This window comes from Chiloscyllium punctatum, chromosome 17 (genome assembly GCF_047496795.1).
Source record: "Chiloscyllium punctatum isolate Juve2018m chromosome 17, sChiPun1.3, whole genome shotgun sequence".
In the NCBI taxonomy this organism is placed as follows: Eukaryota; Metazoa; Chordata; class Chondrichthyes; order Orectolobiformes; family Hemiscylliidae; genus Chiloscyllium; species Chiloscyllium punctatum.
The window spans coordinates 91,276,828-91,291,193 of NC_092755.1; the positions used below are offsets into that span (position 1 = coordinate 91,276,828).

A 14,366-nucleotide genomic window follows, 5' to 3' on the forward strand; every position below is an offset into this window, starting at 1 on the left:
TGTGTGACTCCTGACTTTGTCCACCCCAGTCCAACACTGGCATCTCCACATTGAAGAAAATGAAAATCAAAGGACCTGCTTCATACCTCTGACTGTCTCTTGAAGTTTATTTCCCTCTGCCTGCTGTGCTGTCTGCATGATGTCTCAGTGGTTAGTACTGCTGCCTCATAGCATCAGGGACCTGGGTTCAATTTCACCCTTTGACTCTCTGGAGTTTGCACATTCTCCCTGTAACTGCATGGGTTTCTTCCAGATGTTCCGGTTTCTTCCCACAGTCCAAGGATGTGCAGGCTAGGTGGATTGGACGTGGTAAATTGCCCTAGTGTCCAGGAATATGTAGGTTAGGTGGATTGTCCATCCCAAATTGTCTTAGTGTCCAGGGATGTGGAGGCTAGGTGGGCTAGTCATGGTAAATGCAGGGTCACAAGTTTAGGATGGGGGTGAGTATGGGAGGGATTCTCCTCGGAGGGCTGGTGTATACTTGATGAGGCAAATAGTCTACTTTCAAACTATACTTATTCTATTAATATATGGAATTGTTCTTGCTTTCCCAGTGTAAATTTGTTTGTGTGCTGCTCAGCTGTATCTCAACCCCTCTTGGTCTCGCTCACTCTCTCTCTGGTCTCTCTCCCCTCCTTCCCCCTTCTTCCTCTCCATCATTCCCTCCTCCCTCCTGCCCTCCTCCTCCCTCTTCTTCCTTTCCTCCTCTCTTTCACCTCCTGTGCTCGCTGAATATATGGACTTGGGCGGTCTGTTTTCATTTATTCAGGTTAACCCTTTTTATCTATATGCAACTCCAGTGCATTTCTTCCCCGCATAGTTTTTAGTTTGCTTTCTCTCTTACAGACTACCAGTGGAGATGAGCGACTGTATCCGTCCCCCACCTCTTACATCCATGAGAACCACTTGCAGCTTTTTGAATTTGTTGGAAAAATGCTTGGAAAAGCTGTCTACGAGGTACAAATAGGGCTAGCAAACCTTGTATGAATCAGTGCTGGTTAATAATTTGGCCCACAGAAAAGGTCTGATTATCTTGTGAAAATTGATTGATTTATTAATAATTGTCAGGCCTAATGGTCTTTTTATGTCTGTGGAAATCTCCTGTGAATTTGTTTTGTTTGCTTTATTTTGTTTGAACTGCTATAGTACCTGCCATTAAAACTACAGGAATGTGAACTGCATTGAAGATGTAGTGATAAAGTCCAGTCGTGGAGTCATACAGCATGGAAACAGACCCTTTGGGCCAACTTGTCTGCGCTGACTAGATATCACAATCTAATCTAGTTCCATTTGCCTGCATTTGGCCTACATCCCTCTAAAATTTTCCTATTCATATGCCTATTCAGTTGCCTTTTGAATGTTGTAATTGTACCCACCTCCAGCACTTTCTCTGGCAGCTCATTCTACACACGCACTGACCTCTGTGTGAAAATGTTATCCCTCAGGTGCCTTTTAAATCTTTCCCCTCTCACCTCAAACCTATGTCCTTTAATTTCGGAGCTCCCCCATCCTTGGAAAAAGACCTTGGATAGTGTGAATAGCCATGCCTTTTATGATTTTATAAACCTCTGTAAGGTCACCCCTCCACTCCAGGGGAAGAAAAGCCCCATCCTATTCAGCTTCTTCCTATAACTCAAGCCCTCCAGTCCTGGCAACATCCTTGTAAACTTTTTCTGCACCCTCTCAGGTTTAGCAACATGCTTCCTATAGAAGGATGACCAGATTTGTATGCAATACTCTAAAAGTGGACTCATTAATGCTCTGTACAACCGCAACATAACATCCCAACTCCTATATTCAATGTTCTTACCAAAGAAGGTAAGCGTGCCAAATGCCACCTTCACCCCCCTGTCTAACTACACCTCCAATTTCGAGGAACAATGCATCCGCACCCTAAGATCTCTTTGTTTGGCAATACTCCCCAGGCCCCTACCGTTAAATGTATAAGTCTTGACCTGGTTTGTCTTGCCAAAATGCAACACCTTGGATTTATCTAAATTAAACTCCATCTGCCACTCCTTGGCCTATTGGCCCATCTGATCGAGGTCCCATTGTACTCCTGAGATAACATTCTTTACTGACAACTACATCACCTATTTTGGTGTCATCTGCAAACTTACTAACCAAACCACCTATATTCACAATAAAATCATTTATATAAATGACCAAAAACAATGCACCCAGCATTGATCCTCGTTACACACTACTGGTGGCAGGTGTCCAGTCTAAAAAGCAAGCCTCCACCACCACCCTCTGTGTCCGACATTCAAGCCAATTTTGTATCCAACTGGCTAGTACCCCCAGATCCCATGTAATCTAACCTCACTAACTGACTGTGTGGAGTTTGCACGTTCTCCCCGTGTCTGCATGGGTTTCCTCCGGGTGCTCCGGTTTCCTCCCACAGTCCAAAGATGTGCAGGTCAGGTGAATTGGCCATGCTAAATTGCCCGTAGTGTTAGGTAAGGGGTAAATGTAGGGGTATGGGTGGGTTGCGCTTCGGCGGGTCGGTGTGGACTTGTTGGGCCGAAGGGCCTGTTTCCACACTGTAATGTAGTGTAATCTAATCTAATCTAACCAGTCTACCATGCCGAACCTTGTCAAATGCTTTGCTGAAATCCAAATAAACAACGTCTACTGCTGTGCTTTCATCAATCATCTTTGTCAATTCTTCAAAAAACCCAATCAAGTTAGTGAGACATGATTTCCCACACACAAAGCCATGTGGCTATCCCTAATCAGTCCTTGCCTTTACACGTGCATGTAAATCCTGTCCCTCAAAATCTGCTCTAACAACTTACCCACTACTGCCGTAAGGCTCACTGGTCTAGTTCCATGGCTTTTCCTTGCAGCTTTTCTTAAATAACAGCACCACATTAGCTAATCTCCAGTCCTCCAGCACCTCACTTGTATCTATCAATGATGCAAGTATCTCAGCAAGGGGCCCAGCAATTTCTCTCTAGCTTCCAACAAAGTTCTTAGAAACACCTAATCAGGTCCTGAGGATTTGTCCAACTTTATGCATTTTAAGACCTCTAGCACCACCTCTTCTGTAATATGAACACTTTTCAAAACATCACTATTTATTTCCCCATCTGCCATGTCCTTCTGCACAATGAATACTGATGTAAAATATGTTTATTATCTCATCCATCACTTGTGATTTCACACATAGACAGCCACGTTGATCTTTAAGGGGCCCTATTCTTTCCCTGGTTACTCTTCTGCCTTTAAAGTACTTGTAGAACTGCTTTGGATTCTCCTTAACTCTGTTTGCCAAAGCTATATCATGTGTCCTTTTTGCTGTCCTGATTTCCTCCTTAATTACACTCCTACTGTCCTTATACTTCTGTAGGCATTCACTTGATCTCAGCTGTCTATACCTGACATACGCTGCCTTCTTTATCTTGACCAGAGCCTCAATTTTTCTAAATATCTAGCATTCTCTACGCCTACCAGCCTTTCCTTTTGCACTAACAGGAACATATTATTACTGAACTCTTGTTACCTCATTTTTAAAGGCTTCCCACTTCCCAACTGTCCTTTCACCTGTGAATAGCCTTCCCCAGTCAACTTTTGAAAGTTTCTGTTTAATACTGTCAAAATGAGAGAATTATTACTCCAATTTAGAGCTTTAATTTTTGATCCGTTCTATCCTTTTCCTTAACTATTTTAAAACTAATAGAATTATGATGACTTGCCCCAAAGTGCTCCCCCACTGACACCTCAGTCGCTTGCCCTGCCTTATTCATGTTGCATAGTCTTACACTGATTAGATTACTTACAGATTACTTAGTGTGGAAACAGGCCCTTCGGCCCAACAAGTCCACACCGACCCGCCGAAGCGTATACCACCCAGACCCATACTCCTACATTTACCCCTTCACCTAACACTATGGACAATTTAGCATGGTCAGTTCACCTAACCTGCACATTTTTAGATTGTGGGAGGAAACCCACGCAAACACGGGGAGAATGTGCAAACTCCACACAGTCAGTCGCCTGAGGTGAGAATTGAACCTGGGTCTCTGGCGCTGTGAGGCAGCAGTGCTAACCACTGTGCCACCGTGCAGCCCCCACTGAGTGAATGTTGAAGGTGTATCTCCTTTAAATCACCCTCAGGTCAATTCAACATTGAAATACTTTTCAAAAACTATACATCATTCTTCAAATTTGAATTCAATTATGTTTCCAAAGGCACTTATCACAAGGAAAATGTGAGGATTAAAGCTTCAGCAAATGTTTGAATTAAACAGAGAAGTGAACAAATAGGATTTCAAAATGCTCCATAAGAGAAGATGGCACCTTTCAGACTCAAAGGAAACAACAATGCTTACTTTTATATTTTGCTTTTAATATGGTCAGTTAAAAATCACACAACACCCGTTATAGTACAACAGGTTTATTTGGAAGCACGAGCTTTCGGAGCACTGCTCCTTCATCAGGTGGTTATGGAGTATAAGATCGTCAGACACCGAATTTATAGCAAAAGTTTACAGTGTGATGCATCTGAAATGATATATTGAAAAAGACCTGGATTGTTTAAGTCTCTCATCTTTTAGAATGACCATGTTGGTTTCAGTTCTTCTATATGTAAATCCCAGAACTTTTTTGAACTTACATTCTCAAGTGAACTTTAACAATAGGTGCCATGTCAATTCAAATAATGCATTGAAAGTGTGAGGTTAATGTCTGTCTGTGCCCCAATGTTCAGACTGGTTCTATTTCTAATAAAGGGCTTTACAGAATCTTACATGGATTCATGCACTTTTTGAGCAAAATTAAATGTAATTCTGCAAGTACTAATTCACCCCACAAACTTATTTGTGGGTGTGTGTGGGGGGGGGGGGGGGGGGGGGTGTCTAGTGGTCGAGCAGGTGCTGATAGCCAAGTTTGGTATCCATGGGGATGGCCTCAACTGGGACCTTGGGTTCATGTCTCACTGTAGGTGACCCCATTGCACTATGCACTCACTCTCTCACATGTACCGCACACGCACACATTCCAACAGACCCATACACTTGCGCATACCCACTCTCATATACACACATACACACTCTCCACAAACGCACCCTTTCACAGACATATACCCCTTTACACTCACATGCATACACACACACACACACACTCACTCTCATGCGTGCACGCACACGCATATATATTTATAAGATTCTGTAAATCCCTTCGTTAGAAATAGAATCAGTTTGATCATTGGGGCACAGACAGACAGACATTCACCTCACACCTTCAATGCATTATCTGAGCTGACGTGGCACCTATTGTTAAAGTTCACTTGAGAATGTAAATCCTAAAACCTTTTTTAAAATTACATGTGAAAGAAATGAAACCAACATGATCATTCTGAAAGATGAGAGACTTAACAAACAATCCAGGTCTTTTTCAATATATTATCTCAGTTGCATCACACTGTAAATTTTTGCTATAAATTCTGTGTCTTACGATCTTATACTCCATAACCACCTGTTGAAGGAGCAGCGCTCTGACAGATAATGCTTCCAAATAAACCTGTTGGACTCTCACCTGGTGTTGTGATTTTTAACTGTGTATACCCCAGTCCAATGCCAGCACCTCCAAATCTTTAATATGGTCAGCTTTGCAAAACATTTTACAGTGGAGAATTTGATACTAGCAACAGTGAAAGTTACAACTAAGGTCACAGTTGAAGGAATAGGTTTTCAGAATGTTTTTTAAAGAAGGATCAAAAATTAGCACAGCAGAATGTGCAGGGAGAGTAGTTTGGAAAATTCTTCTTCAATCAATGATAGGATTGAGATATAGGAACAAAACAAAGAACCACAAATGCTGGAGATCTGAAACAAAAACAGGAATTGCTGGAGAAACTCAGCAGGTCTGGGATCATCTTTGGGAGAAAACAGAATTAATGTTTCTGGTCCAGTGACCCTTCAGATTCCAAGGACTGAAGGATGTAGGCTCGAATTTGAGCTTGAAGCAGTTGCAGGGCTTGATGATGCAAGGCTGTGGTATTTGGGAAGTGAGAACAAAAATTTCCAATTCAAATCGAATGTACCCTCTTTTCTTTTCACCCTTACAGGGAATTGTAGTGGATGTCCCTTTTGCTTCCTTCTTCCTCAGTCAGGTGCTTGGACATCATCATAGTGCTTTGTACAGCTCAATTGATGAACTTCCGTCCCTGGACTCTGAGTTCTACAAAAACCTCACTTCCATAAAGGTAATTATGGGAACTGAAATTTGTAGAAGGAACGTTATTTTGCTTTGTCTTTTGTGATGCAATGTCCGAGAAATTGATTGTAGTTTAAGTTTGCTTCATAGAATCCTAGAGATGTACACCTGCGACTCTACTATGAAGGAGCTATGAACCTGCACTCCAAGGTCTCTTTGATCAGCAACACTCCCTAGGACCTTACTATTAAGTGTATAAGTCCTACTAAGATTTTTAATATCCATATTCTCCTACATAAGTACTGCTGTTAGTCAACAGTGTCTCACAGATGTCCAATTTTGAGTTCCCTTTGAGTAAACTAGACTTACGAATTTAACATGGCATAACTATAGAATTATTACAGTATATGCATTGCAAGCTAGCCATGCATTTTGTTTGGCAGTGAGGAAGTATACCCATTCCTGTGAACTGAGAGAGCTCTGTAATTGAATCACCTGCTCAGTGTATTATTTCATGCCCTTTTTTTCCCCCTTGTCCTCCACATCTACATCTTCCTTTGCTTCTTTATTTTCATCTTTTGATTTTGTTTCATTTTATAAGCTTTCATGTTTTCTTCACTATTTCCCCACATCTTTCTCAAATATATAGTTTTAAGGCCTGATGCAATGGAGATGTTTTAAAGACATTATATCAGTGCAAGTTTTAATTAAAGCACTACAATCAACCATTCTTATTGTGCAGTTTTTAATGTATCATAAGTAGCCTAATTTACAAATCCTAGTTGTCCAGCTAATTTTAACTGTATAGGTTTTTATATCAAAAGTAGAAGTTAATGAGAGCACATTCCAAATGAACTATTTGAAATCTCATGACAGGAAATAAAATTTGGCTTTGCCTGAGATATTTGAATTCAGTAATTGTGAACACTCACTTTAAACTGCACTAGTGGGGTGAGACTACAAAACAATCAGGGATGTGTTGCATGTGGACAAATAGGCTGTGTTACAAACAGCAGTCCTTTTAAGACGAATGCATATACAGCAATATCAAAGATACCATGCAAAGAAACAAATGGGTCTCACACTAAAGAAAAATAGGAGGGAATATTGCTCATCACTGTTCTTAGTCATCTACCAGGATATTGTTGTCATGATGTCAACATCACATTTTTTTAAAAAACCATGAAGTTGTATTTGTTACAACTTATTCCAAAGAGCAGTCTGGAGTAAAACCTGACCTCAGAGTAAAGATGAAGGCAAAAGGAGAAAGTAAGATAATGTTTTGCTGATCCCTGCCAGAAATTTTAGACTTTGCACATTATAATATGAAATTGCTAAGATGAACTTGGAGGCATTACATCATGATCGTTCCATTATGACATTGGCTGGTGCCAGTTTCTCTCTGGTAACTCACCTTGTATGAACTTTTGTACCAGCTGAATTCTTGAGTGTTTTATTGGTTATTCTACCTTCCAACATTGATTTGCTGCCATCTTGAATCATTGCACCCAGAACACACTGGGTCTCCCTAAAGCACATAGAACTACAGTAGTTCAAGATGGCAGCTCACCACCATCTTCTCAAGGACAATTAGAACAGAATCTGTTAAAGTAGTGATTGTATTTATATTTTTCTTTGCAGCGATATGATGGGGACATTGGTGACCTTGGTTTGACATTATCCTATGATGAGGATGTTATGGGTCAGGTAATTCTGTCACAGTTTACAGATAAGTAATAAGCACAAAGTCCATAGTACCTGCGCGATAAACTATCCATGGTATATCTAGTGGAGTCCTCTCTTAAGAACCAGATCTTCAGGCATTGAGTTTCGTACCTGTACTATGATCTGGAGCAAAAATAAAGTTTTAGATCAAATGCGATCTAAAATCTATGAACAATTCAACCTTTTGGTTTATTATTACCCAGCAATTTTCTACCTTTTCTGATTCTCTTGGTAAAACTAGTAGGTAGGAAATGTAAATCGATTTCACATGAATCTTGACTGTTAACCAGTTAATTTATTAATGAGTCTTGGCTATCTTGTTTCAGCCCCTGGTGTTAATGCATCTGTGATGGATAAATTTCTGGTGAACACACATACCCAGAACTTACTGGGTTTACTCTCCAATCATTGTCAGAATACCTCATGTTTCCTGGGTACTGTTAATGGCCTGTCTGCCTTTGGACTGGTAAAAGAGTAAGATTAGATGAAGTACATGCTCCTAATCGCTGCTCAGCAACACTGCTTTGAGATTACTCATATAACATGGGGCAAGTACTACATGGCTTTAAGCAGGGTCTGTGGAAATGTTGGCCAGTAACACTCAGTAAATTCACTATTTACTCAGTTTTATTATTGCTATACAGCTTGGTAACATCCTGACTTTGTATTCGAATCAGTTTGATATTTTTTTTAATTCAACAGCTTGTTTGCCATGAGCTGGTGCCTGGTGGGAAGACTATTGGGGTCACCAATGAAAATAAGTAAGTACGTCTTTGGCCAAATGCAATTTGGAGTGCATTTCTTCAGGAGCAGTGTTTGTCAACCCTGTTTCACATTTCAAAATGTATCTTGCATTTTCAAATGTAATTTCCCCTCCTGGGGGATGGGGTTAGGCGGAGGTAGGGTGTACAGTCGGATTTGATATAATGGGATAGTTCTGTTTTCACACAATCACACATTATAAAATCACACAAAAGCCACACCATATAACCGAATGAATCACGATTAAAGCCAATTCGCTTTGAAGAAAGAAGCGATATAGTAGAACCAACTGTCCGTGAGAATTCTTTGATTATACTTTGGCTCTGGGTACAATAGTTCAGTAGGCTTTACACCCTTTCCTTATTCCAGACATTTTTGGAGGGTGAGGAGCTGCATTTTTGGATATGTGCCCTAGATGGTAGTGCGGTCTGTTTTCATATCTGTAACATATTGACAATCCTCCTGCAACATCAGCTGACTGAGCAGTATCTGTGCATGAACAGATGTTTTCTATTATGTCCAGTTCAGGCTAATTGCAGCACTTTGGAAGCTTTGGGAAATTCATGCCTTGTTTTCCAGATGATCGTCATTCGAGCAGTCATCGGGATCAAATTGGGATATGCACGTTCTTAGTACAGTTCATCCTATGCACCAAATGTAGGATTAAAAGGAATACATGAAAGCTGATACAGTTTGACATCTATAAGCATCTGTATCATTAAACCCATAACATCAACTTGCCTTTGTCTTGTTGCTGACTGCCTTGCTATGCCTTCCCAACATTTTTCAAATAATTCCAAATTCCCAGTTATTGAGTAATTGCAGTTTCATTAGTTGCTGTTGTAGCCAGTACTATGCCATTTTGTGCTAACACAGCCATTCAATTCTTCTGCTCTTCCATTTTGAAGTGTTTGCAGTAACAAACATGCATGTTTTTGGAAGGTTGAATAGCTGATTTAATACTTGAAAAATGCTTAAGTTTTTGCCATCTACCAACAGAATCAGTTACATCCACCTCATGGCTCACTTCCGAATGCACACTCAGATTAAGGACCAGACGATTGCTTTCATCCGAGGATTCCGATCCATCGTTAACCCAGAATGGCTCCGTATGTTCTCAACTCCAGAAGTGCAACGCTTAATTGCTGGAGACAATGCAGAAATTGACCTGGAGGATCTTAAGTAAGACACTGAAGAGACTTTTAAGTAAATTGGAGACAATTTGTTTTTAATATCACTTTTGGAAAGAGGAGTGCGCTGCTTATTTGCTTATCATTTTTCTTTGTGAAACCCTTTGTATCTGCAGATGGAACACTGATGCATGCTTGGAAAAATTCAGTGTCCTGAATTATTGTGGGAAGTGCCACAGGAGACCCAGTAGATTAAAATCATGAAATTTTGTGAATAAATGAATTGTGATTTATTTGAGGATTACTTCTGGTCCATGTGTAATGATTGCTGTTCTTCCCTGTACAGGAAGCATACTGTGTATTATGGTGGTTTTCATGGTAGTCACCGTGTGATCACATGGCTCTGGGATATCTTGGCTCGTGACTTCACAGCAGAAGAACGAGCCATGTTTCTTAAGGTTAGTGGATCTTAGTGTCATTTTAAAATTCTTTCCTTAGTGTCTCTTCAGCTTCCTCCTCTGATAACTATTCTATTTTTCTCTTTTAGAACCTGTTTATTCTACAAGATGTCTTGCTTTTGAATAAGGGTTGATATTCTGAAATTCAAAATTGACTACAATTGATATGATCATGGTCTAAGTTCAGTATGTCAGTGTTCTAACTAGACCAATATCATGGCAAAGAGATAAATTTGGTTCTGTTGTTCAATCCCAATCAACATCAGCAAAAATATATTCATATAAACCTTTTAAATTCCATGATAGCCAAATTCCATGCAAGTGTTGTATCTTGCACAGGTTTCTGTGAAGGCTCAGTGATTCCCTTCACTTACCTTTATATGAGCTTGAATCTACAATTGATTTGACCAGTATTGCTATTCTATGAAGGCAATTTACTGTAGTAATAAAAAAAAATCCTTATTACTAAAACTTTGAAAGTTAAGCTAGAGCCATTTACATGCAGACATGACCATATTGAGCACAGGAAATAATAATCTGCTAACCAAATAGGCTGCTGTTCTGTGCATTGATAAGTGTATTTATTTACACTCTCTCTCTCTCTCTCTTTCTTTCTCTCTCTCTCTCTCTCTCTCTCTCTCTGGTTTCCCATGGGAGACTGGTTAGCAAGATTAGATCTCATGGAATACAGGGAGAACTAGCCATTTGGGTACAGAACTAGATTAAAGGTACAAGACAGAGGGTGTGGTGGAGGGTTGTTTTTCAGACTGGAGGCCTGTGACCAGTGGAGTGCCACAAGGATCAGTACTGAGTCCACTACTTTTCATCATTTAAATAAATGATTTGGATGTGAGCATAAGAGGTATAGTTAGTAAGTTTGCTGATGGCACCAAAATTGGAGGTGTAGTGGTCAGTGAAGAAGGTTACCTCGGATTACAAAAGGACCTTGATCAGATGGGCCACTGGGTTGAGGAGTGACAGATGGAGTTTAGATAAATGACAGGTGCTGCATTTTGGGAAAGCAAATCTTAGCAGGTCTTATACACTTAATGCAGGTAGATAGGATAGTGAAGGCGGCGTTTGGTATGCTTTCTTTTATTGGTCAGAGCATGTTACAGCTGTACAGGACATTGGTTAGGCCACTGTTGGAATATTGCATGCAATTCTGGTCTCCTTCCTATCAGAAGGATATTGTGAAACTTGAAAGGGTTCAGAAAAGATTTACAAGCATGTTGCAGGATTTGAGCTTCAGGGAGAGGCTGAATAGGATGGGGCTGTCTTCCCAGGAGCGTCGAAGGCTGAGGGGTGATCTCGTAGAGTTTTTAAAATCATGAGGGGTATGGATAGGATAAATAGACAAGGTGAAAGTGAGGTCTGCAGATGCTGGAGATCAGAGTCGAAAGTGTATTGCTGGAAAAGGGCACATTCCTGATGAAGGGCTCTGGTCCGAAACACTGATTCTCCTGCAGCTCGGATGCTACCTGACCTGCTGTGCTTTTTCAGCAACACACTCTCTCTCGACTCTAAACAGACAAAGCCGTTTCCCTGGGGTGGGGAATCCAGAACTAGAGGGCATAGGTTTAGGGTGAGAGGGGGAGCCTTTTTCACGCAGAGGGTGGTGCGTGTATGGAATGAGCTGCCAGAGAAAAGTGGTGGAGGCTGGTATAATTACAATATTTAAAAGGCATCTGGATGGGTATATGAATAGGAAGAGTTCAAAGGGATATGGGCCAAGTGCTGGCAAATGGGACTAGATTAGATTGGGATATCTGGTCGGCATGGATGAGTTGGACCGAAGGGTCTGCTTCCATGCTGTACATCTTTATGACTCACTCTCACTGTACATTTTACAGCAGACTATATTAGCAGAGTTTAAAAGTGATGGCCCAATTCTAAATGCAACACTCTTTCTCTTTCCAGCTCCTCACTGGAGGTACAGATTCAGTAAAAGTAATAATTGCTGGAAAAATGTAGATTGAATCCTTTGCCAATGTCTGTGACTGGGGAGTTTCCAAGGATTGCCTTAGCTGCAGCTTGGAATGTATCTTTCCTTTATGTAAAAGCTGCAGAACTAAGAGGCTTTATTTCTTCTCATCTCCCTCATTCCAGTTTGTCACAAGCTGCTCTCGGCCACCACTCCTGGGTTTTGCATACCTGAAACCTCCCTTCTCCATTCGCTGTGTGGAGGTGTCAGATGATCAGGTAAGACCATTTCTTTCTCCATTAGACTCCGTCCTCCACACACGAGGCCTTTTGAAGATGGTGGTTTATTCTGGGGTACAGTTCCCAAAATGACTATGGATTCTCTTCTATCTCACCTGAATGATCTTGCTTCATCTGAGAGCTCAAATAGTGAGTGTTATCATATTTGTTCAACTATGCAGGACACTGTAACCATGTCCAATAATGGATGTGTGCAATGTCATTGATCACTCTAAGGTGCAGAAAAGCTGATTTTAGCAACATTATTAAAGTTTTAGCTGAGATCTATAAATTTAACACAACAGGGATTAAACACCAGTAAGTAGGACACATATATCACAAGCAATATTTTTGAATGGAGCCAGAAATGTCTTATTTCTTTATGGGAAGTCATGGTTTAGGATTTAAGATGTCTTTGTATTTCAGGACACTGGAGATACACTGGGAAGTGTGCTTCGGGGTTTCTTTACTATTCGTAAAAAGGAGCCAGGTGGTCGGCTGCCAACCTCTTCCACTTGCTTTAACCTCCTCAAACTACCTAACTACAGTAAAAAGAGCATTCTGCGAGAGAAGCTCCGCTATGCAATCAGTATGAACACTGGATTTGAACTCTCCTAATCACCAATCACAAAGAAATGGGTGTGAATGCACCTTTTGTGATGTACAGGACTGCTGGGATCAGAAAACTGTTGTCGCTCAAAGAAATATAAACAGTGGCTCACCAACAGCTATGAATCATTTGGATATCAAGACCATGATGCCTTTCATGGTAAAGCTGAGTGGCCAAGGCTTTCAACTTCTCTTAGATTCATTTCTCTGAAGGGGCATACATAGAAATCCATCACCAATATAGACCTCTCAATGAATCAAAATATAGTTAAAACAGACCACCTCCTGAGAGGTATGGGCTGATTGAATCATAGTATCCAAAGTCCAGCTTTATCTCAATGTACATTGCCTAATATTTTAAAAATTCATTAACACTTCTCTCAAAAAAACTATCCAGGCTTACAATGTTATAGATTCCTCTAAGAATACTGTGAAGAAATATTGTAGAGTTTCTACATTTTGCTAATTGTTTACTATCATATGAATATGAAATGTATTGAAAACTACCTTAGCAGATGTTCTTCAAAGGACAGGAGGTGCATATTATGAAAGCTGAAAGGGATGGCAGTTCTGGAATTCATGTGTTGTTTGGTACAGTAGTTTTGGCAAAGTTGTTTCTATTTGGTTCCCTGCTTACTTCCTCAATCACTCAACCCTCAATCACAGCACTGACTGGATCAGCCGAACCAATGTTATTTATAATTGTAGAATGAGTCATAAATCAATGCAAGTGATCAGTGAACTGGTGCAAATGATCAAGTCACTAACGAACAAACATCTTTTATTTTCACACCCCACCCCAGCTTGTTATTTGTGAAAATGCAAATTCTAACATTTGACTTCCTGTGTAACCATTGGACTTTTGGAACAATATTATATTATGTCAGTTTTATTTTTCCTGCTTTGCTATATTAAGTCTGGATGATGTGGAACTGTACAGCGAATGTTGGCAGGGTGCTAAATCACAAGTATTTGAATGGAGAAAGTTAATTATCCAAATCCCAAATTTGGATTTTGTTTTAAAACTGCCAAGCAATTGTTATTTATAATTTGTACTAAGTAGTGAATATTTAATATAAAATAACCTTTTTTTAAAAGGCATTTTGATGCACATGGAATTTGACAATTGCGTGGTCTTGGGAGATGAGACGGTAATATTAGCAAATTATTTTGAATAACAAGTTAGAAAAGTTTACTATACAGTTCACTGAAGTAAGTTATGATTAACCTAAGTGAATTTCTTGGGCATTGATTGTACCCTTATATTTTAAACAGGTTTATTCCTTGATGCCATTAAAAAAAATCTTACTTCCCAATTTAA

The 14,366-nt window shown here is 40.1% G+C and overlaps 1 protein-coding gene across 7 annotated transcripts in view; it reads left to right on the forward strand.

Annotated features, from left to right (window-relative positions):
* ube3b (ubiquitin protein ligase E3B) overlaps positions 1–14,366 on the forward strand; it is a 59,574-nt gene extending 45,208 nt beyond the window's left edge. For all 7 annotated transcript variants that reach the window (XM_072587884.1, XM_072587890.1, XM_072587888.1 and 4 more), the window contains 8 exons: positions 847–957; positions 6,071–6,208; positions 7,801–7,866; positions 8,587–8,645; positions 9,646–9,828; positions 10,123–10,234; positions 12,344–12,436; positions 12,863–14,366. In XM_072587884.1, the coding sequence (XP_072443985.1) occupies positions 847–957; positions 6,071–6,208; positions 7,801–7,866; positions 8,587–8,645; positions 9,646–9,828; positions 10,123–10,234; positions 12,344–12,436; positions 12,863–13,054 (954 nt within the window). In that variant the 3' untranslated portion in view covers positions 13,055–14,366. The remainder of the gene's footprint in view (positions 1–846; positions 958–6,070; positions 6,209–7,800; positions 7,867–8,586; positions 8,646–9,645; positions 9,829–10,122; positions 10,235–12,343; positions 12,437–12,862) is intronic.